The sequence below is a fragment of the Branchiostoma lanceolatum genome, chromosome 17 (assembly GCF_035083965.1).
Source record: "Branchiostoma lanceolatum isolate klBraLanc5 chromosome 17, klBraLanc5.hap2, whole genome shotgun sequence".
Taxonomy (NCBI): Eukaryota; Metazoa; Chordata; class Leptocardii; order Amphioxiformes; family Branchiostomatidae; genus Branchiostoma; species Branchiostoma lanceolatum.
Genome location: NC_089738.1, coordinates 2,110,999 through 2,135,488, shown reverse-complemented (window position 1 = coordinate 2,135,488; position 24,490 = coordinate 2,110,999). Strand labels below are relative to the sequence as shown.

The following is a 24,490-nucleotide window of genomic DNA, read 5'->3' as shown; positions in this document are numbered from 1 at the left end:
TCAAGAAAATTCTATAATTAATAACGTGAGTTCACTTTTTTTTCTGTTGCCAACGGGTTATTGACAGGCACATTTTACATCAATAATGTTTTAATAAACTTGGGAAACTACACTTGTTTTCTTACATTATAATCAAATGTTACTTTCATGATTCTATGTCCATAGGTTATCCTAATCTATTGACGTCATTGATCGAAATTTAAGATGGCGGACCATATTAGCAAACGTATGACTGGGTAATTGTCCCTTGAATGAATGTTGTCATTACATTGTATTTTCTTACCGAAAGCCATCAATACGAACGTTTTCAACTCATTTTCAGTGTTTTATGGGCTCAAATTGTCATAAAATCGTATTTTAAAAAATTCAAAATGGCCGATCCAAGAAAGTGGATACCAACTGATGGCTAATAACTATATGACGTTGACGTCGTTGCCATTCACAGCAGAAGTCTTAGCAGACTTTTATATTTTATCAGTCACATTTTTTTGTTGTTGACATTCTGTTGTATACCTTTGAGTTTTACGGGAATACCCTCTTTCAGTCAATTGAATGAAATAAATGACGTCATTAAGTCATCATATTACGTCATAGCGACACAAAGTTGTTATGAAAATATTAGTTCACATGTGCATCGTCTAAAAATTTGGTGGTCATACGATAAGTAGTTTAGGAGTTACAGAGGGCAGATCTTAAAAGCATGTTTTGGAAATTTGCCCACTTTGCTGGGGTCCAAATGGACCCCAGTCAGACTCAACGCAGATTTCCCTATGTAATGCCGCCAGTATTGTGCCAATCACTGTAAAAAATTAGGAGAGATTTAAGTAGATGTTCACTGACAAACTCATGGAAGGATTTTTCCGGACCAAAAATGTTCAAATGACACTTCCAAATTCACACCTTTGGTCCAAACGGACCCTGTTCGGATGTATGAGGGCTGACAGGCAATTTACAAGATAACCAGAAGAAGAGTCCGTAGGACACAGTTCTCCGTGAAGTATTTATAGTGTGTACATTGTAGGTGAGGTGTTTGTTAATTTCCTTTGCTAGTGACCTGCTCAATTTTTAAGATAAATGCATGAAATGGATCTTGTTGTAAGGTGTGGTATCACAGACAATTACTATCCTGGTTTATTTTAAGAGCCTGGAACTGAAACAGGATGACACTCAGACTAACTTAACATGCCCATGTAGCAACGGAATCGTGGGTTGTATGTGGTGCAAGGTGTGAAAAGTGCAATTTGATAAGCGGTAATTAAAGAGGTAAAAATATTGACCCACACCAATTGCATCTCTGTACAGTCCAAGTAGTGTTTTATAGCAAGTAAAGAAAAGGTGTTTATTTATCTTTTTCTTTCAATACAGGAGGGGTCAACCTGCTGAAAAGTACGTTTTTACAGCATGGCACAGATAGGATCTAGAAATTCCAGGAAAAGTCACAAATTTAGATCTAGATGAAAAGAAACAACGTTCAGCTTCAAACAAGATGGCGATGTCGATAGAGTTACCTTTTCCTATCACGAAATCTGTCTGTGTTCCTTATTTCAAGAACTCTTCTTACGATCTTTCCTGTGATTACACATGTTCTCGGTTAGCCGTTAGTTTCAGTTTGTCTCCGAAAACAAACTGCACTGATCTCAGGAGTCTTCGCGCGGGAGGGCCGAGCAGCTTAGAGTGACGGCGGGAGGACCCCGCCAGGTCCCGTTATAAACGCCACCGGGGATGGCACGGTCACAAGCCCCGGCACCGACGTCATCTTGTCGAGGCGGCATCTCTCGTCCTAGCGGCGGCTACAGGCCTGAGAGAGTCCGCGGAAACTTTTCGGGCTGTCCGGTGGCAGGTCCGGGGGAATGTCGGACACACACCCGGGCGGTGGGTCCGGTTGCACCGCGCCACTGAACCACGACAGCCCCCGCTGTGAAGCCGTCTCCTCACGAACACGCACGAGAACCGAGCCCGGTAAGTCCGGTGGCGACGTCTCCAAGGGTTCCTTGCCGTTGCTAACTGAAGACGGCCACGGGGTCTTGGAGGAACGGTACAAGTAGCGAATTCGGAGAGAACGTTTTGGGGCAGATGCCAGGCTTACACATTTCATATAATTCGTTTTTATTATCATAACAGACAAAATGGCGACGCCGCCAAGTAGATTTCCGCTATCACGAAATGTTCTTTTTGTGTTCTTAAAGGCACCCAGAGCATTTTATGAGGCTTGAAAACTAGAAATATTCTAGTTGCTATAATCTTTATGAAATGGACATTTAATGCCACTGTTTACCACATTTACGTAAGGATTTCTTATCAAAAGTGCTCAAAAGCGTCACAAAAAAGCTACATGATGATCTTATAGCTTCACGAGCCCACCTCCGTTAAAATGCAAAATCAAAACATAACAAGATTGGCAACATAAAAAGATGTTGCCATGGCGACGGTGGTCTCTGTTAACGTTTTCGTTTTTAGCCCACATGCAAATAAGGGCCTCGCATAAATCATATCAGTCGATAACCTTCTCTACCAAAATAACACAAGTTGTCCAATGTATGAAAATCTTGTTTTCACAAAAATAGATATCGTACCATCTCCTCATAGATAATGAAAATGAGGCCCTCTATGAAAGACTTGTGTCTAATAGTGGCCACATTTACGTAACTTCCATATGGTGCAAAAATGAAATCTCCATCATTAACCACTATGGATTTATAGTATTTTGTCATTAATTATGCAAATTAAGTATTTATTTGCATAATTGATATCTATCGATACTTATCTCTTTCTCAGTTACATATGTCATGTGTTTGAGTGTCCTATAATGAAATGCAGCTGATTTATTAACTGTCCTCATTAATTATGCAAATTTGATATTGATTTGCATAATTGTCATATGATTATGTTAATCATCACTTAAGCTATCTACACAACAAAAATTATGATCATCACATTCTTGCGTTATTCTCTTTCAAAGTTTGAGTCAAAATCAGCTCCTGCAGTTCCAAAAAGGCCGCTAGATGGTCGAAATCTACAAGGCATATTTTCCTAACAAAGAGCTATCCACCACTAAAATAAAATCATGACTATAGCATGTTCAGAAGACGAGATTTGAAAGTTTAGCTATATTACAATAGAAAGTTGCTAGGGGGCCCAAATCCAATCATCACAAGGTCTCCCACAGACCTACTCACGTACAAAATATGAAGACAATACATCCAGGCATTCTTGAGTTATCGTCCCATGGACTTTCACATTCCTGTGCAATTCCTAGAATTCTTGCAATCTGCACACAATATAGTAAAAATTTGAACAGTCAGGATCACTCATCAGTTCTTACCACACAACGGCATCGTATCTTTGCTCCTTTAATGTCGATATGTAATGGTATAGTGTTATTGAAACTTACTATGTGTAGGAATGACTAGAAATTGGAGTTTTTTCATTCAAGTTTCAAGACTCATAAAATGCTCTGGATGCCTTTAATTTCAAACACACATACTTTTGAATGGAATGTACTTTGACTCGCATTTCTTATGCCAACCCTTGTAAATTCTACGTAGTTGACACTGGACATCATGTTAACAACGCGCGCGACCGAAGCTTTAACCCGGTTACGCTCAAGACAGGGGACACAAATTTCCACGCTTCCACAGCCAAATGTATCTTAAAATTAATGTTTATTAGGACACTGTACATCAAGCAAATGTGAATTAATGCTATAGTTAGCGTATAGTAGAAGAGATGACTGTTTTTATTTGTAATGTGAATTCAATAGAATTTTTTACGTGAAGTAAAGTATGTGTTCTTTCGACAGACCGAGTTTTGTCTCTGAATCATGTTTCCTTTATAAGATATGGGACCATCAAACATGTGTTATTCCAACAGGCATCCATATTAGCTACACGGGAGTCATAGTTGTGACGTCACGCACTGTTCGTAACCAGCCCCACCAAAGAGCACAAAGTACAGCAAGTTCTTGCCGGAGAACTGATTTAAAGATTACATAGATGTTTACAGAAAATATTGGGTTGCCAATGTGGTGTTCAGATTACAACGTGTAATGTGTAACACACAGGGAAAATATCGGACAGAGAAGGGATGGTTTACATAGCGCCATGCACTAGAGGTGAATCAAAATCTAATTCCCAGGTTGTCCTTCAAGACATAACATATCACTGAACAGGAGGTATGAAACGAATTCCTTGTGCGGAATTTATTTGTAGCGATCAACTCCTATGTTGTTTATTTGTTTCAAAACGCGATGAGCTATCAAAATTGCTATCTGGTAGTTTTGTGATGTTTTCTGTAATTTTCTGAAATGCCCCTTGTTCTGCAGTTTCTAATATCTCGCCACTATTAAATACAAGTGTTATCTAGTAAGGGACGCCATGACTGCCATGCCTAATTTAATACACCGCAGATACACCGCGCTCGCGTATATATTAAAGGATTAGCAGCAAAACCTATATTCAACAACCACTCAATAGACTGAGAAGAAATTGTGGATGAAGACAGGGTGAGCTAGCTATGTTACACTTGACGGGGCAAGTTTAATGTTGCTTGTGACTGGAGGTGGTTGCTTGCCCGACCCCACACCTGTCTGACCTGTATGTGCATGTGCAGGTGTACATTGTTCACAGGTCGCATGGTTAAGATATACTATACATGTGGTGTATGCTGTCGATGTGATATGGCATGACTATGAATTCATCCATAAATAGAATGTTGTCATTGTGTGTACATGCATGAGTTTCTTGTGTGTTGTTTGTGTATGTATGTTTCACATTTTCAGACCCATGGTCTTATGTGTTGTTTGTAAACACGAGACGTGTGAACCAATCAATTATGATTCTGTTTGCAGGATATAGTTTGCCTTTCAACATAATTCACACGACCCCGTGACAGCTCTTGTCAATCATGATCAAAATCAGGAGCTTTTGCGGTCGATTTCTGAATTGATATCGGTTTCGTCCTCTTCGCTGCTGCTGCCATAGTCCCCGCACAACTCCAGCCAGTCCTGGGCGTAGTCAGACAGCTGACTGTCACGTCCGTATGCGATACCCAGCATCTTCTTAGCCTGTAAAATATGAATCAACTCATATCACTTATGCCAGGTCTGCCCATGATGTATCTCAAAGGACGGCGATCTCGCGGAGAAACTTCAACAGAGCGCTCAACTAATTTCATAGAAAAACTTCTTACGCGTTATGTGCTTTGTTGCCTTTTCATTCATCCTTATACATTTTGCATGGTATTCGAATGATGTGGAAGTGAAGGGTTTCATAAATCCAATAAAGGTCGCAGTGAGGTCACAACACAATCGACGTCTAGTGGTCAGCCAATCAGACACCCCCAAATTCTGCTGTTGAATTGAATGTTCCCAGCCAATCACGTTCCCTCTTGAATAACGTAGGTAGGTTAACTTTTTCTATCCGGTTGTTTGTATAGTTGTAAAAGACCCTACGAAAGTCGATGTACCTTTGTTGTCTCAATAGAATTGTTATGTTCCTTTGGTAACTTTTCCTCCAACAACAGGAGGGAGAATATCTGATTAACGCAGTGAAGAGGACGGATAGCGGGCCGATACGCCAGGGTCATTCCCAGCGATACTCAAGTGGCGAACCTGATATGACAGAATGACTAATAAATACGTATTCATTACTTCAGCAAACCTTAAGTACCAGAAAGAAGTAACTGCCGGTGTACATTGAATTTGTTGAATGCTAAAAGAGAAAGGGGGCGGGGGTCGCTAGGCACTGCTTTAGTTGGCCTTTGACGTCTTTCTCCGAACACTAAGTTACGGATATTCGCCAGTTGGCCTATCTCCACAGACTTTACTAGTACATGGTCTAGAAACAACTTGTCCGGGATGTTGGGGTTCAGTTCCATCTAGGACATACACAGAGCATCATGAAAGACAGGGACGATTGAAGAAGCCAAGTTGAAGCAGCCTGACATGATGATGATGGATGTTTAAATCCACGTTTTAGGAGCAAAGCATGCTTACTTTTCGAAAGCTGTTAAGAGCATTGTCCAAGTCGTCCAGGTGGTAGTAAGCCTTCCCCATCTTGTAGTAAAGGAGACCGATATCTGGCTCGTTTGGTGGCAGGTATAGCCTGTAAAGACGGGTAAATGCAATTATATACAACGCTTTAAGTATCTGTTCCAGAGCTAGACAATAGTCTCACTAGCCAATATAATGTCTGAACGCCACAGAGATGTCCATCTATGCTTTCGATGCCGTTGGTTGGCTGTTAAATGGCTTAAGACGAGAAGCTATTGTTGCATTTTGAATTTAAAAATGATATGTGGTATGTGGTTAGTTCTTGACTTGATAAAAGCATGATCAAATGTGTTGTCATTCAGACCTGTGGTTATTTTCATCTTTGTTTGAGAGTATTTTATGGATTTGGGAGTGTTGGTAATTATTGTTTAATGGAGTGGACTGGAATAGTAGAAAGCAAAAAGCAAACGAAGCCGTAAAAAAACGAAAACGCATACCTTCGTTAAATAGTTTGTCTTTGTGAATTTCTTGTTTTATACCTTGTTAAGTCATCTTTTCCACCGGCTCTCATAAGGTAACCGACATACATGTAACAGGACATTGAATATAGGAAATGAGGAACCTATTTTGGGACCTTTCAGGGACCTTTGACTTAACTTCCTGTCAGTGTACATGTCAACGATGTGCCTATCATACGAAATCCAGAATGTGAGGAACTATTTGACCTTCTTGTCGACATCCACTTTCCGAAAGTCCATTTATCTCCTGCCACTGTACTGTATTCACATCACTGCGGAGATGCAAGAAAACGCACAAGCAGACACGATAACACCAAAACCTCCGTACAAGGAGGCAATAAAAACGATTGCAGTATCTTACACGAATGCCCGTTCCAGCCTCTTGCCGTACTCGATAGCTTTGGCCCACTCCTCAAGTTTTACCGCTGCGGCGAACGCACCACCCAGAATCCGCACCACGTGGATGTTATCAGGGTCGAGAATCTTGTCAAGTTCAACCAGGCAGTTCTCACGGAAGAGCAGGTCAAATTCCACACTTGAGACAAAGTCAAGGCCAATCAAAACTTTAAAACTAAAGGCTTTACTGCTTCAAAGGCATGTCTCTCTATCTCGCTACATGATTCATGGCAATCATGTCGTATTGGTGCCATTTGTGGTACAAATGGTAAATGGGAGGGGGTAGCTCCATGAGCCAGTTTTTACGGAAGATGATGTAAAATTCTACACTGAAAGTTGATTCGAAGTTGATTCTACCGTTTGCTTCTTCCCAAAATTTTTTTTCTTCAAATTCCTTATTTTTTATTTTATCTGCCATTGTAAAATACCCTAGTACATGTAATCCATTGCTCCAAAAGGTCACGTGATGGAATGGTAGATTAAATCAACTTAAATTCGTCCAGAACTAGAGGCAAACATATCACTCCAGTATTGGATGAACGATTTACTACTTCAAAGGATATATGCTTCTTGTATTCTTACTTTCGCTGTATTAGTATAGAGGATATCAGTGGCCCAGACTCTAGGCTTGTGGATGACGTCATCTGCGTACTGTATGTAAACCTCAACATCTTCGTAGAACTCCGTGCTGAAGTCTGTATAACCGCAAGAACTGCACTTCTCGTAACGTTCATCTGAAACAACGACACAAATATCGTTTGGATGTTAGCATTTTTCCGGTAACGGCACACCTTGGTCCTTCCCAGTCCCCGGTCCATTCCTTTTTTTGACATAAACACTTTATTTCAAGATTGCAACGTACATATAAATGGTTAAAGCTAGGCAGCATAACTAGTTACCTCTTGCACAGAGGTAAATATGTACACGTATTACATATTAAGATACAGTATATAATATCAACAGTGGTGCCACTGCTGTTTTATGTCCATGTGTTTCCAGGGTAGTAAACAAGTATGCTGTTGCTGCAGCCCTTGCAATAATGAAACTATGCACCTCATGAGAGCAATGCTTAGATACATAACAGAATGTTGCTATATGACTTGCCTTTTGTATGGAGAGAACTATATATGCTAGATATCTGATTAATTAATTAATTTTCAAGTATTTACATAGAGTATGAACTATAAAGTACATACACGTACAATTTACATGATACAGTCCGGACATGATAAAGAGGTTACAATGTACATATTTACAACATATACAATATCAATTGCTATCTAACAAACGTAAAATAACACCCCATTTATCAAATGATTTTGTGTATGATATATTTTTCTCGATTTCAAGGATATAAACGAGGTCATTCAAGAAAACAGAAAACAGATCGATGTCTTTATAATAATTCGCCTAATGCTGCCACCAGCTTTTGAAAATTGAGCTATGGCTATCGTATGGTTTGCTGCGGTAAGATGTTGTGAGTTCCTTGGAAGACCATATATTAGTGTTTCAAGATTAATGTATTTGATAGTAGTAATCGAATTCAATAATTGTTTTAACTTTTCCCAAAAATTCTTTAGCCTTTTACATTCAAGAAACATGTGTTTTTCATCTTCTATTTCAAAACAAATTTGGCAAAGAGGTGACGGTATCAGTTTCCATTTGAAAAGTTTCTGATTATTCGGGAAAATTTAAACATGAAATTTGATAATTTTCTGTCTATAGTTCTATAGTTCTATCTTTCCATGGAACTTCACAAACTGTTGGATCCTTCTGTACTAGCTTGGACCACTTTTTAGCAACACATGGAGATTCAGTTTTGTCTGTAATTAACAATTTGTACAAATGCTTGCTAGTATATACAGAAAAATCAACGATTTCTACCTGTGGTTCAGTTGATACGTTGGCTGTCTCCAACAATCTTAACCACTTATTTGGTATTGCTCTTTTCATAACATATAATTCTTGTATCCATTCTCTCTTGTCACCAACTTTGTTCAGTATATGTGTCTCGTTTATGTGGTTATCAAATAGCAAGTCGTTTATGTGTACGAATCCTGAGTCAATCCATGTTTTGTAGAACAGTGACATTGGTTTCTTTCTCCTTCCTGGCACGACTATAAATTTGGACCCCCATATTATATGGCCTTTTATTTCACCTGGGGTCTCAGGTTCAACTATTGCTGTGCCTACTGCCCTGTGCCAACCTAAGATAGCATGTTGGTAGTACATAGGTATATGATCCATGCTAGGACAGTCACGCTTATCTTTGAAATGCATTCTTAAAATAAGGTAATTATCTCCAAAACTATTGAGGTATGAACGTGGAAGTATCTTCCAGTCACCCACAGAAGTATCCATTATCCGTCTGATTACGCTTGCATGCAAAGCGTCGATTTGTGATCGAATGTCAGGCATCTTCAACCCTCCATTCTCATAGTCAGATATGATTACTGACCTCCTAATTTTGTCTTTTTTCCCGGACCATAGAAAGTTATAAAATATTCTGTTCAATTTCACGATGACGTCTTCTGGTACGACAAGTGCTGTGGCGCAATAAATGATTTGTGATACGATCAATGTTTTTAATATCGTTACCTTGCCATACAGTGTAATATTTCTGTTTTTCCATGTGTGTAGTATGTTTTCTATTTTTAGCGAAGCCTTAGGGGCGAGCTTAATAGTATATCTTACGCCCGATTTGCAAGAATTCCCAGAATTCCACAGGAATTTCAGTAATCCGTCCGGCCAACTCTGTGGATGCCCTCCTGTCACTTGATACCGCATTAGCACGTCTGGCATCCAGGCACTCTGCTGTCGATGACAGATGACCTACTTTTACGTGGTGTCCCATTTCGTACTGTCCGTAGTGTGTCAGGGAGTTCACCGAATCTAGTATTCTAGCATTGAAAAGGGTTTGCACATCCCAGTTGATCTATTATCACAAGAACGTGCTGAACATCATGCCTCCCACCAAAAAAACTGTGAAAACCAAAATTTGAGGAGATCCAGGCATATAAAGAAAGGCAAAGTTTTAAACGGAACGATAAATAACTTGGGTTACCGCTTGGACAGTCTACACTGAACGCCTTACGGGGAGGCGTGCGGTGTCAGAAAAACAACAGTAGCTCCTCGGAAACACATCCTACAGAGCTAGAATAACAACCAAAACGATCATTGGAGCCCCAGCAAACCGATTTTCTAAACTTTCGGTCTAGTTTCTCACTCCACCTATCCAACAATGCCAGAGAAAAAAAGACACTACAACGGGAGTGTACTCCGGCCTTTCCACATATGCTAGGAACTCCTCGAGTTACATGGTGCCTTTCTATATCTGCTTGGCGGATGCCTGTCTGATTTCTAAGTGCGTTTTGCACAATATCATGGCAGAACTAAGATCTAGAGTGCTACGTTGGTACTTTCCTTACAGTAAAGTAAGATCAATCCAGACACCTTCGCTATGGCAATGATTTTTAATTGCCACACTTATTCTTATTTTATCATACCATTTTTTTTTTCATTACAGTCTTCTACATTATGTCCAAAGTGTATACCTAATAGTCTAGGCGATTCGTGCAAAAATTGTTCAAATTATGGTTAAAGCATGAAACTTGGCACAAGTGTTCCATATAACAATAGAAACAATTCTAGGGGTGGAGCCATTGGAAACCAGCTGTAACATGGCAACTGTTGCTAGGCAACTTCTTTTGCTTGGCAACGAGTGCTTTAGAGACCCAATGTCTGCATTTGTGTCTTAATTATGAGGCCAAATGACATTAAATTTGTTATGGTGGTAACCAAGACCTATATCTTTGGACATGACATTTTTTAGAATTACTTAACTTCTAAAATCTGGCTATTGTAATTTCATGTGGTTTTTGTAATTTTCTTATAAAAATGTACATTTTGTGCTTTTGTACCATGATAGTTCATGTAATTAGGCTTGAACTTACTTAAATATGTAATTGATAGATTGTCATATCGCACGTTGCAAAATGTATTTGGTGAAAAGGTAACGTTTTTGGCAATTCTTTACTAATAATGTCTATTTTTGGGTTCTTTCCCATGATAGAGATTATCTAAAAACGTGTTGTTGAAATGATTCAATTAAGGTAAAAGCATGAAACTTGGCATACATTTTCTATACAACAATAGAAGCAATTCTTGGGGCGAAACCTGCTCTTACATAGCAACTGTTGCTAGGCAACTTTTGTTGCTTGGCAACGGGTGCTTTGGAGAGCCAGTGTCTGCATTTTTGCCTTACGATGCGTTACTTTTGCGACCGAATGGCACGAAATTTGTTATAGTTGTAACCAAGACCTATGTCTTTAGACGCGAGGATTCTTTTTTTTAGCAGAAATCTTTCTAAATCTGTTTTCTTGCATTTATTTGCCATTTTTTTTAAATAAAAATGTACATTTTTGGCTTTTGTACCATGATAGTCCATGTGGTTGGGTTTCAACTTAGTACAAATATATAATTGAAAGATTGTCATAATATTCCGCGCAAATAGTTTTGACAATACCCTTGAATTTGGTGAAAAGGTGACGTTTGGGCGATTTTGTTCACTAATAATGTTTTTTTTCAAGGTTCCGTTCCATTAAAGGTGTTGCGTAGAAAATGGTATCAAAATGCTTGAAGTAAGATAAAAGTTTGACACTTGGCATGAACACTCCATTCAATAGTACAAAAACATTTCAAAATATAAACATTATTCTGTACTTCAATTGTTGCTAGGCAACAGTTTCCCTTGGCAACCAGTACCTTAAAGAGCTAGTGTCTCCATTTACTGTTGTCCAGGAGGAGAAACCTGAAAAAAAAAACTTAGAACATGCCCTGTAGCTTGGAAGTTAAGTGTCTTATTTAGCCCAGTGGTGGATTATATCTCAGCATTCCGTGCAATGTGCATTCCACGATACACATCTCAGATGGCTGACTGATCTATAGCATTTTTACAAAAACACTGTAGCTTGATTAAGTTTGAGCACCATATTTGAAGCGAATATTTGCATCAATGGTTCAACAGTATTTATCACACAATCTAAAGCGTTGCACTGACTTTGCGAAAATCAGACAATCTCATGTTCTACTTTTTTAGACACTCAATAAAAGAAACTTTGGGAATCTGTTCCAATTTTACCTTATGTTACACTGTTATACAACGTTTTTGTGTATGAAGCCGAGATGAGCAGGTTATAGGAAGTCGCAGCGTTGCCTTTGGATTAAAAAAATACTGTACAGTGATTAAAACGCATCAAAAGCAGGAGTGATAAATGTATGTTCACTTATGATACTTAACACAACACTGTCAAGATATTACAAAGTACAAAAATTTATATAAATTATATCACATTGCGGTCATTTGCACCATTTGGTGAACGGCAAATACAATTTGAAATTTCAGGCGACAAAAATGGGAATGAAGTATAATGAGGATAGTTTTCACTTGAGATGGGAGAGAAGTACCGCAGATGTTCTGTATGAAAACCGAGAACAATTAAGCTCTGTCCCTGACAAGCAACAGCCTCCAGCAAGCAACGGCCTCCAATCGAGAGAGCCAACTACCAAGCACTTATTTAAAAACGCTGCTTTCAAGCAATGCAAGATCCTCCGCAGTTAACGATTATGGCTCGTTAACAATGGCTGAAGTTCTCTGACCCTGTACGTTTGATACTTGACAACCTGAAGATGCAGCAGCAGGTCAGCATTCATGAGGATGAGACTATCTCTAACCGTTTAAATAAGCATACTATGTGTCTACATTAAGGTCACTATACTATGTATTTGTAAATAATGAAAAAGTGATTGACTTAGATTAGATTAACTCCTTTGTGGTACTGAGACTATGTAGTTATTTTTTTCTGCTTTGTAAGGACTTGTTTGGGTTCAGAACAAAATAATGGCTGTTTGTGCCTAATAAGGTTAGTTCATTAATTATTTATGAGCAACTGTCAGTGAACCCCAATACCAAAAATGTCCGTTCAAAAGAACAGGGATCAGACCGGGAGGGATTGCCGAGCATTTCCCGAGTGGGTTTCAGCACTGCTAAAGCCGGCGTCACAATTCATGCGAGCGTCGGCCGACTTTGTAGATCGCCCGAAGCTCGCCGGATTTCAAAATCGCCCGAGCGTCGACCGTATTTTCTAATGAAAATCTCGGGCGACGTCAGTCGAACACTAAAAACTAAAAATCCCCCATGAGATGGTACCATCTCTTGGACATGGACGAAGTCAGTATCAACTAACCTGGTAAAAGGCCAATATTTGGATCAACTTCTATTTCTAAAAATCGCCCGAAGCCCGCGTAATCGACAGGACGTCGGCCGTACTTCGGCCGAAAATGCACATTTGAAGCTCGCCAACACGTCGGCCGAGCTGAATTTCTTATTTGTGACGGGGGCTTAAAGGAGGGTGCCCTTAATAGACATTTTTGGTTAAAAGTGGCAAAAAAACAGCAATTTTGATTCTTAAAAGAGATGATGAAGTCATCAACTTGAATATAATGCATACAAAAGAGGATCGTAAGATTTATTTCATTTTGATATTGTTACCGATGTGCTAATATCAGAAAGTATCCCAAAATTGACATTTTAGTCAAAAATTGCCCAAAACAGCTAGTTTCGTAAATTTAATTACGGAATTCTAAGAATAAATATAATACAACATGTGAAAGATCCTAACTGTATGTTCGTAGTAAATTCCAACATTGTTTGATGAGATAGGACATGAGTATCAGTGAAATCCCCGAAAATTGACATTTTTGGTCAAAAGTAGCAAAAAAACGGCCTATTCTATTTAAATAATGATGATATAATTAATAATTAAAATATGGTGCATTCAAGAGAGGATCATAAGATTTACTTTGAAGCCAATTTTGAGGTTACTGATGTGCTAATAGTCAGAAAGAACCCCAAAATAGACATTTTTAGTCAAAAATTGCCCCAAAACGCCCTTTTACAAGAAATTGTACTGTTTCAGACCAACTATTCACACAGCATTATATGAAGAGCAACTATATAGTTACATATCTTCGCCAAATTTTAGCCTTCTAGAGTAAAGTATCATGTCACAGAAGCGAGAAATTTAGCTATTTCTTAGGAAAAATTGGTTTCCTAGCAACCGTTGCTAAGAAACATGCATTTGGAATTGGCTCCACCCTTGAAACTATTAAGTACATATACTCAGGGTTCATCATACCAAGTTTTATGCTTTTACCACAATTTGAACAATTCTACCTATATTTTGCACCAATCGCCTAGACTATAAGGACTTGATCGGTCCTTGGGGAAACGAAATACCCTCAATTTCTTTTCTCCTAAGTTTCCAACACCCTAGCCAAATCGCTTGTGTCTTCCTTAAGTTTAATTTTGTACCTACTTTTTTACTCAAGTATGTAAGTGCCTCTATGGCGACTTGTACAGAATTTTATCCCCCAATAGAAGCGTGGTGTCGTCTGCCACCTGTGAGGTTTTTACTTCGCTAGCTCCATTACCGTTTGTGATGTTAATTCCTTTAATACGCTCATTCTGGTTAATGTAAAGGGCTAGAAGTTCCATTGCGAAGAGAAAAAGAATTGCAGATAGGGGACAGCCCTGTCTAATTCCTCGCTTCAGGCTGAAGTACTCTGAGACCCAGCCGTTATTGCTAACGGCACTCACACGTTTATTGTAGATTGTTCTTAGCCAACCAAGGTATGTATTTCCAAAGTTGAACTTTTCGAGAGTTTTGAATAAAAAGTTCCATTCTAACGAATTAAACGCTTTTTTTAAATCTAAAAACAGTAATATTCCAGGGATATTTTCTTTTTCTGTGTATGATATAGTATCAAGAAGCAAACGTATGTTTTGGTTGATAAAACGCCCTTTTATGTATGCTGTTTGATTTTTATGTATTACTTTTGTTAAAAGTGGTTTTAATCTATTTGCTAGCACATGCGCTAGGATCTTAAAAATTAACGTTCAATAAACTAATGGGTGGCCAGTTATCTTAACTACTTTCTTCTCCCTTTTTGTGAAGCAGTCGAAGTATCGCTCCCCTATGTGTAAATGAAAGTTCTCCTTCCTCCTCTCTAATTGAATTAATAACCAAAGTGCCTATCACATCCCAGAAGATTTTGTGAAATTCAACTGTGAAACCGTCTGAGCTAGGGCTTTTCCCATGTTTCATTTGTGTAACAGCTTTTAAGAACTCATTATCCATAAGTGATTTATTCAAAGATGTATTGTCTTCTTGGGAAAAGCTGTTCGGTATGGAAATTCTCTACCTCTTGGTCAGTCACTTGATTAGATTGATACAGCATGTGATAGAATTTTCTGCATTCCTAGAGGGTTTCATTCCTATTAAAGGAAACTACGCTTCACTTTTTTCATTATTGAACCGAGACTTATGATCCAGCGCTCACCAAGTCACGTGTACTATCTTCATAACGTGGCGTCACAGAATCGGTGGACTTCCTTGAAGTCGAATTATTGTGTTGGAATTTACGTTTCAAAATTTGCTTCAGAATTTTTTTCTTCCAACACAATCGAATCGTACTCTCCAAGCAGAGGAGGGGTTCGAATAATGAAATCGAATGTTCAAGCTAAAGAACGCTAGTATAAAAGCCGCTGAGCAAATTAACGAGATCTATCTTTACTTACTTTCAAGTACCAGTACACTTAAGGATGTTTACATACAATACAATAACTTAAAAGCTGGGTATTCACGACGTAATGTATCTTTTGCAAAATTAACATTGATGAATTTGAATATTTGACTTACTAGAATTTGATTTCACCTGAGCCCGACAACTCGGACACTTCACTGACATCATGGTGCCATCCTGAAATGGGAAGATGCCAAACGTAAAGACCTACAGGAATTACACGGGAATTCTTCGCATAAAGGATCCCCTGATATTCCGGAAAGATTAAATATCGCCCTCTATAAGATGAAACATAACGAAATCGTACATACCTACATGGTGAAGAAGCTATTCCCGAAAAGTATTATTACTGTTGATCGAGGGAAACTCTGATATATTCAACTGAACAGTAACAAATCTGGTTTGTCGTTACTCTTTTCTAAACTCAGGGGAAGTAGGGGCATTTTCGTAGTACCCTCTTTACGCCTCGGTTGAAAGTTAATTGTGTTGTTAACTCCGGGAAGGAGGTTCCCTTCCGACAGGGGTACTGTTTTTGGTTGTCTTTGTATGTTTGCACCTGCAACTCAAGATGCTTTTGATGGATTTGCATGCGTTTTGGTGTGTGAATAGTTTTTGAGGTCCAAAACAAAAACACGATGTGATGACTTTTGGCCAACTAGCAGGATTTTCAGGTACTGCAGCATTACAGGCCGACATCCCCTTTCCCGAAGTAATGCTGTATCGTCCATAAGCAGCTGGTCAGCCGACCGCCATAAAATCCATGGGGACGACCAGTGACCGTTTATGGGAGTGAGATTGCTGGGATTGGCTAAGGGAAGAAGCGAAGGGTCACTTATATCAGTGATGGCTAGTTTGTTTCAGTGTCATATATACAAATATGCCAGACGAAACGTACCCTGTCGGTATCTAAGCAGTGGGAACACTGACATTCGAAGAAATACTTGCTGAGTTCGTCACGTCTTTCCCGAGTGTTGTGACCTTTCTCAGCGTAGGAGTGATAAACCTGGATAAAACATGTAAGTTGTGTTAAAAGGGTGTTATCGGAGATGGGTGATCTACAAATAATATTTTTTAAATCAAAGATAAACACAATGTGAGTCTTTTAAATTTGCTGCCCAAAAATGAACTTAAACAAACAGCATGGCAACTTAGAAGAATACATGGGACACCGAGACTTGGTAACCATTATATCTCTGCCATCTTGTGAGTTGCTCCTCTTCGAGCGGACGACCTGTCCAAAACGATCACATTTGCCCCCTCCCCTATGGTCGTCTTGGACAGGTTCAGGACCATCAGCGATTGTCCTAGGACAGATTGCAATCGCATTGGACAGGTTTGACTGTATTTGTTCGTTTGTCTGTTTGCAATGCATACGCGGTAAACCGCCTCATGGAATATCACACCTGTTTTGTACTGAAGAGTAAAAGTCAAATATTCAGACAGATTTATCTGATCCACTTACACCGGGATGGTCCCCTACTATTTTTGATAAGTGTGGTGGGTTCTTTAACTTGCTCGAGATGTGGCTCTACTCAAACACTGGACCTCCATTTAACCATTTAACGCCCTATCCGAGGGATGTCGCTAACCAAAACTCATTTTTACCTGAGGCGAGTGAAGTGCCTTTCCCAATGGAATATCATCAAGACCTATCAGGGATTCGAACTCAGTACCTCCAGAGTCAACAGCCCTAACGGCATGGCCACATGCGTGTGATGCTAGATACCAGCGTCATACCGTACCTCCTCTCCAGGCTGTATGTCCACCAGCGCCCTGATCTGCAGCCTGGGTCCCCGGTACGTCACCACGCAGTTCGACTTACAGCTGTGGTTCATCATGGCGGCCCTGAAATCACAAACGATACCCATCCACTGGTGATTTGATTTTACAGTGTCGTACATTTAACATTACCGTAACGTTTTATGATTTGCATTGGCAAATAGATGTTTGTTTGTTTTGCATAAACGCCAAGCCACAGTTAAGCCCCCTGGACCCGCGACACGCTGACGGCCTCATTGCGTCCTGAACTGGATTGTGTTATACTTGACTTTATAATGGGAATATCATTCAAAACGTACACGTATGACCTAAAAGACAACAAAACACACAAAGCTTAAAAAGATTCGTTTTTTTGTCGATGAAATTCGTTGAGCGCTTTGTCAATTCGATCGGCCGCAGCGACGCCACCAGCGTGCCGCGGGTACAGTGAGGGGGGGGGGGCTTAAGGCGTAAGGCAGCATTGTACACTAGGTGCAATTTGCTCAAGACCGGACTGTAGGGTATGATCCACTCTTATCGTGATGGATCCCTACTATTTTAGAAAAGCGTGGTGGGTTATAATTCGTTAATGTACTCGAGGTGTGGCTCTCCTCTAACACGGGCTCCCGGCTTTAAGTTCAATCAGAGAGCACGTACCTAACTAAAGCTAGGTATTCATTTTCACCTTAATAGAGTGAGGAAATACCGGTGTAAAAAGCCTTTCGCAGGGGCATAATATTGGAGTCTGCTAGGGATTTGAACCCAGGACCTTTAGATTCGAACCCAGGACCTTTAGATTCGAACTCAACAAGCCTAACCTCAACACCGTAAGTCTACTTACTGTGGGTACATTCCAATTCCGATTTCTCCTAAGTCCAGATTATGAATAGAGAAACAGTTGCAGGTAGTCTGGAAAAGAAACGTCGAAGGTTAAGGACAAACGAAGTAAAGAATACTTGGTTTGTAACTACTGGGTGGGTCAGATCGAGAGACTACTTATGCATGTAGGTAGTGACATGTTTCACAAAGTTACATTCATGTACAATTGAATGTCTTAGCAAACTGTCTTTCAGAATGAGACGAATCTAGACAAGAGCTATTTATCATACCTTTCCATAGAGGATTTCCAGCTGGTCCCTGTCTGGCAGAATGTCCTCATTCACGTTCCGAGACAACTTCTGCAGCTGGGTTTTCAGCTCGGTGCTGTCTTTTAATTCTTCAATATCTGAAAATAAAAATTTATCCTAACATTATACGTGTATAATATGACCTTATTCTCAATGGTCTTTTTTATACTTCAAACGATAATCTTTGCGTAAAAACTTTCTTCATCTATTCATAGATGAGTATATCGACCTTATTAGCCCATAAACATGGCGGACGCTAAATTACGACATAGTCACATGGCTTCAAGCACCCAATGAGAGAGCTAGTTAGACTCACGTGAACACAAGTCGCTCAGGGGGCCCAGTGCACCTTGTTCATATTTCCTGGTACTCTAAAGGATAGATTTCAAAAATAAACATGTTAAGTATTCAACGTGCAACAAAACTCACCAACCAGGAGTTAAAAGACGCATTTGAATTCTTCCGAATAGGCCCAAAAGACTCGTATTATTAACATATTCCATCCATTTATTAACTCTCTTTTGCTTGATTGACAGTTAAATGTCAGTATGTTGCTCTATCCCATATGATTGTATGTAAACAAACTCATTTGTATGCACCTATTTGTTTGTATGTATGTATTTATGTATGTATAGATGTAGTAGACCTTACGAAAGTCACTGTACTTTTGTTGTGTCAATAAAATAAAGATTGTATCATAATACATTCGTTCGTGTGAATAAATGAATGGATGATATAATGGAAGAATGAATGAACAGACCTGTCTGTACAAGATTCGTCCCAAAAGTCTCAGGTGGAAGGGGAGTTTCATGAGACGTCGGTAGCCGTCACATTCTGAGAGATGTTCTTTGTGGGCAGCTTTCTGTGGAACACAAAGCGTTCAAACTCAGTCATCATCAACGTAGACAGTATCTGCACAATGACGTACAAAACAAACTGAACCACAACTTACTAATTAACTTGGTATCTCATTAGACCCCGCCAAATTGAGCTATAAAATCGAGGAAGATTTTTCAAAATTTGTGCAAATTTTCCCTTGTGGTCACACTGACGTGTGACGCACTAGTCAACTGCGTGACCTCTACAACCAAAATGGCCGTGCACGGAATATGACATTCTCAGTTTTGGCTCCAATCAGATACAAGTTTGCTGTGTGACCTCTTTAAGCAAAATGGCCATGTCCAGAATGCCACATTCCCAGTTTCGGCTCCAATCATATACATGATAGCCTTATCGGAAAGTGCAGTTTTGCCATTGAATCAAAAACCAAATGAATTTACAAGACAGTCATTATGATAAAAATTCATCAAAAATAGGTTTGCAATGATTGTGCCATTTGACGCATCTAAACAAATGCGTAATTTCAAGCAACAAATTGCGCCGATCTGCACTAGGCACCACTTTCCGAATGCCTGGCGTAAATTGCCACAGTCCAGTGAGATACCCACTCAAGTCATAAATCCGTAAACATTTCACAAACATCATAGGCATGACAATATTCAATGTCATGATAAAGTTAAAATACCCTCGGTAGGTCAACGTTATACTCAGCATGGTACATTTCGGACGATGTTATCACAATTATATTATCTGTTACAAGGTCCACACCGGGGGGTATATTTAGAAACAGAGGTCTAGTGGTATCAAAGAATCAACATGTCAGCATGTGAACTATGTTATACCAGACACGCTATGTCGAACTGTGTATGAACCTGAGGTCGTAAATCGGCATCTTACAAATTTTGGTCTAGAGTCACTACCCTCCTGTTCATTGCACCCAAACTGTGGACAACTTTGATGCCTACTTTAATATCTCGTATCATCTACACTGGTGTCTGTTTCTTTGTGTTTGTAACTGGACGCAGGCATCTGCATTCATCAAGTATGGATGGAAGATGTGTAACACAATAAGGCTTTCTCAAGGGAGTCGTAAACTGTAAACATATTGATATATTACATGTATATCCAGCCATTTTGCCCCCAAATAGCAATTTGGCGCACTCCGTTGAAATACCCCCTTTAGATGCCTCTTTAAACGCATTTTTAAAGGATGACGGTTATACGTCTACGTAGCCTTGCAGGACTATAATAGACATTTGATGTAAACGTGCACGAGGTTACAAGAGAGTTGCGCTACATGGCAAAATATTTCTTTGACATGTTCAAATGTTCACCAGTAAATTGTCGCGTATTAAAATCCATACTTAAAACCGTGCGAATTCTCCGCTTTTTGCTACGGTCACATTTGGAAGAAGAGGCAGTTTACGGGCTTATTTTGCACTTTCGGGCGTTGCCCTTACGTTGCCCCGTGGGGCACCCTACGGATACCGGGCTATTTTGGGGCACGGCCGGGCCCCCGTAAGTATTAGACACGGAGTTAAAATCAAGCCGGGATCCGGTGACAGATAGGCACAGAGAGCTTATCGTGAGTACACTGAGAGGATACATTTGTGGCTTCAGAGCCCGGCCGGGGTACGATGCAAATGTGACCGTAGCCTAAGAGAACGAATATATGCAAATTCAACACAAACGACTGTCCTACCTGGCAGTCTTCATCACAATATTTCGCAGTTAGACACTTGGGGCAGGTAAGGAGTAGCTTCGGACTGAAAACACAAATAAAGAAGAATTATTGTTGAGTCCTCGTTCTTCCTGAAGTATAAATTGTTTTGAATTATAGCTTCATGTCGTATTTTTGTCAACATTTTAGACAACCAGACTTTACTCTATGCGTTTTTTTCTTTTGACAACATTTCTGCTTGCTGTTATAACTGTTGCCAAGAAGGTGATGTTTTCTGCGCCGCTTGTGAGTTTGTGGAACAACATCACTCGAGAAGCTTTGGATGGATCCGTGTGATTTTTGGTATGGTAAAGTGGTCGGCAAAATGTTCATCAAAATCGCTATGGCGACTTTCCATGACATTGCATGAGAACTGCTGATTTTCGTATCTTTATCACGAGAGACAATATATAACTATCGATGGATGTTTATTTTGCAACTGGCAATAAGGCATTGCCACCATACGTGAGACGGGTTTTCCACATCAGTATGCGAGGATAAAGTGGCAAGGACTACAAGATCAGGTACTTCAGACCGACTCATTGTACAATGCCGCAGTTGGAAATGCACAGACCATCATTGGGTTATTCTGGTTCAGTAGTCTGGAACACCATGCACTATAGCCTCACATCAGGGCGGTCACGGCTGTCTATAGCTTCAGGACATTTATAGAACTGGCATTCCTGTGGACATGTTTACAGACTAGCATGATTCAGGATGAAGTGATTCATTTATCATTGCATTGTTAACTATTTTCTTACTACAAATGTAGTAGGATGTTTTGATTCTTATCATCCATGATCCCTACCTCTACTCGCCATCGAGATTTGATAATGAATTTGACACGTCACATCTATTCGAGATATCTTTGTTGGTATTCTAAACATCTTCTTTATGTCAAGCCATGTGTTTGCCTGTTGAAAATGATAATGACTGACCTTCATAGTTTGGAGTTCAAGTGTATATTTTTAGCGGGATGGTTTCGTGACGTTCGCCCTACTTGGTTGAGCGTGCTGTAGAGCGACACTTAATAGCATCCCAGTGGAACAAGAGACTGAAATAACATGTTTGCGGTAAGGACGCCACAGGGTCGTGTTTACATGTTCCAAGTAAAGAAAATATTATTATTTCTCACGCTCTAAAATGTCACAACCTTTGTCTAATGGATTATCAAGTGATCCTATTTTGCAGACATAGATGATAACCGAAATGAAACGATTTTGATTGAATATCTGCCAAAATATTTCCAAGTCATGATAAAGCGATGACCGCTGCCAAGTTCATCTGAATGTGTGCTTTTTGGGCTCGGCAAGGACAAAGCAGAGGTCAGAGATAACCATGAAATGCAACTTATAGAAAGAGGAAAACATGACTGGAATACTTAGTATCATATGTTGGAAATGCATGTATTGACTTGGCACAATTGATAGCTCATTCAAAGTCACCCCTTACATGGATAAGGCCTGTATTCCGTTACTGAATTACACTTTGTCCAACTGCTAATCCTCAAAGCTTTAGGACAAAGACACAAATTACACGTTTACCAAAACATACATCTATCTACAGATTTAGAGGTCGAGAAGTTTGAAATTTGTGTACAGGGGGTTGGCTTTTTTTTAGAATATTGATAGTCTGGATGGTGATCTAAAATCGGGTCGCATTTCAGAGGTTCATTGACCTCCGGATAAATCGTTGCAAAACATATGATAGAGAATTGTCATTTGCTTCGGGCTATTTACGACTGTTTTACTCCATTATCTTGCCTTTCACATCACCATAAAAGAGTAAAAAAAAATCAATAACCAATGTTGTTCCCCTCCCTTTTTGACAATGTCTAATTTACGTGCATTCGATCACGTACGTTCTGTGCAGCAATATGCAATGTCATGTCAGAAATATGACATTTTGTCATGTTTATTATTTTTGGGCGTAAGCCTAGCTTCCAAGAACAACCAATCCTAAACAACAAATTCTTACAAAATGAAACAAAAAGCAAACACAAAAAAGTTAGCTTTGAACAACTTTAGAAGACATTTTCAATGTATGACCTTTGTTTTGTATATTTGTTTATTCATTTAACGCTTTGATTGTAAGAAACATATAGCAAGGGCCGCCCAACTAGCCGATGACGATATACTGAATTGCAAAGGTCTAGCTAACTTTAACAATACAAAGAGTGCTATCAGACATATATAACAACTATTACCGTAGGAACCCCCAAGAAGACACATCTTCGAACTCAACCTTTGTTTCCCCGACCCCCAACAACCTACTAAATTTCATCACGATCCATTTAATTTCTCTCGAGCTATGCCACCAACAAATAAACTGAGAAGCACAAAAGGTCTACTACAGCCCCAAAGAACCCCCCCCCCCCCCGAGAACCCACCTTCAAACTTGACCTTCGTCTCCCCAACAGAAACCTACCTACCAGAAATCTTCAACATCTGTTTATGGCATCAAGAGTTATATCGCCAATACCATCACTCCTCTGGCTCAAATCCCGACTAAGAAATACCCTCTGCCTACGGCGAAGACAATTAACTAATGTTTTTTTTGCTGAAAAATACGGTCAGAGATGTTACCTTTGTTCTTCCAGACAGTAGTGACAGCGTTTCTCCTCTTGCCCCTCGAGTAGAGTGAAACAGTACGAGTCTTCCTCGATGATCAGGGTCCCCGCCTTTATCGGTGGTCCGTTCTTCTTACATCTCAACCCCCGTCCTTTGTCAGGCGACAAGAAAATCTCCACGTGTTCTCGAAGCATTTAGAAGACCGAACGGCAAATGATGTTACATGTAGAAAGATACTAGTATATTCTTAGCTTAAGCTTTCAGTAGATTTGTTTTATATGGATTATGACAGACTAGAACATTCGAAAGGCAGGGATTGGAAATAATATTGTTTCACGTTCATCCATTTTTGGCAATTTTTGTTATTACACCCCATTTCATTTTAATTCTTCTTACATACAAATTCGTTGTGCATAATGTTTACATGGGCGAGATTTATCGATAGATTTGCTGAAATGATTCAGCTACCTTGAATTGATATAAAAGATTTACAGTCAATAAACATTTTTACAGTCAAAGTTCCATGAAACAACGATCTGTGTGCCACACCCTAACATGCCTATGGTTATGTGATACTTCAATCTACGCAACGAAGTTGACTCGGAGTGGAAGCTTGTACGATACAATCACCCGATAGATTCGACTGACATAAACAACTGGTCTGCTACTGACAGCCGTGGGGTCTACATTGGTGGAGGCCTAGCTAATGTTTTGGTGCCAACTGCGCCGGGGCCCGAAGCCACGAATTTGTCCCGGTGGACTGCCGGGTAGGGGGGGTTCTCCCGGTGGTCGCACGATTAAAGTCTAATGCTTCGGTCCCATTTCCAATCCGAGGGCCGGCCGGGCAGCTTGTTGGAACGAAAAAATGCCATATAATAGACAACAAAATACACAAAACGTAAAAAAATACTCCTAACCATATATTGTGT

General features: G+C 39.7%; 1 protein-coding gene and 1 long non-coding RNA gene across 2 annotated transcripts; both read right to left on the bottom strand.

Moving 5' to 3' along the window:
* Positions 1-4,816: 4,816 nt before the first annotated feature.
* Positions 4,817-7,068, bottom strand: LOC136423635 (uncharacterized). Its single transcript, XR_010753771.1, has 3 exons — positions 6,869-7,068; positions 5,993-6,101; positions 4,817-5,062 (listed from the first exon to the last, which is right to left on the bottom strand). It is a non-coding gene; the product is annotated as an uncharacterized lncRNA (long non-coding RNA).
* Positions 7,069-7,455: 387 nt separating this feature from the next.
* Positions 7,456-23,859, bottom strand: LOC136423288 (histone-lysine N-methyltransferase SMYD3-like). Its single transcript, XM_066411410.1, has 10 exons — positions 23,577-23,859; positions 20,974-21,037; positions 19,192-19,293; positions 18,748-18,802; positions 18,414-18,529; positions 18,146-18,213; positions 17,289-17,391; positions 16,442-16,549; positions 15,663-15,723; positions 7,456-7,637 (listed from the first exon to the last, which is right to left on the bottom strand). Exons 1-10 carry the CDS (start codon positions 23,753-23,755, stop codon positions 7,456-7,458), a joined length of 1,038 nt encoding a protein of 345 aa, XP_066267507.1. The 5' UTR covers positions 23,756-23,859.
* Between the last annotated feature and the right edge of the window lie 631 nt (positions 23,860-24,490).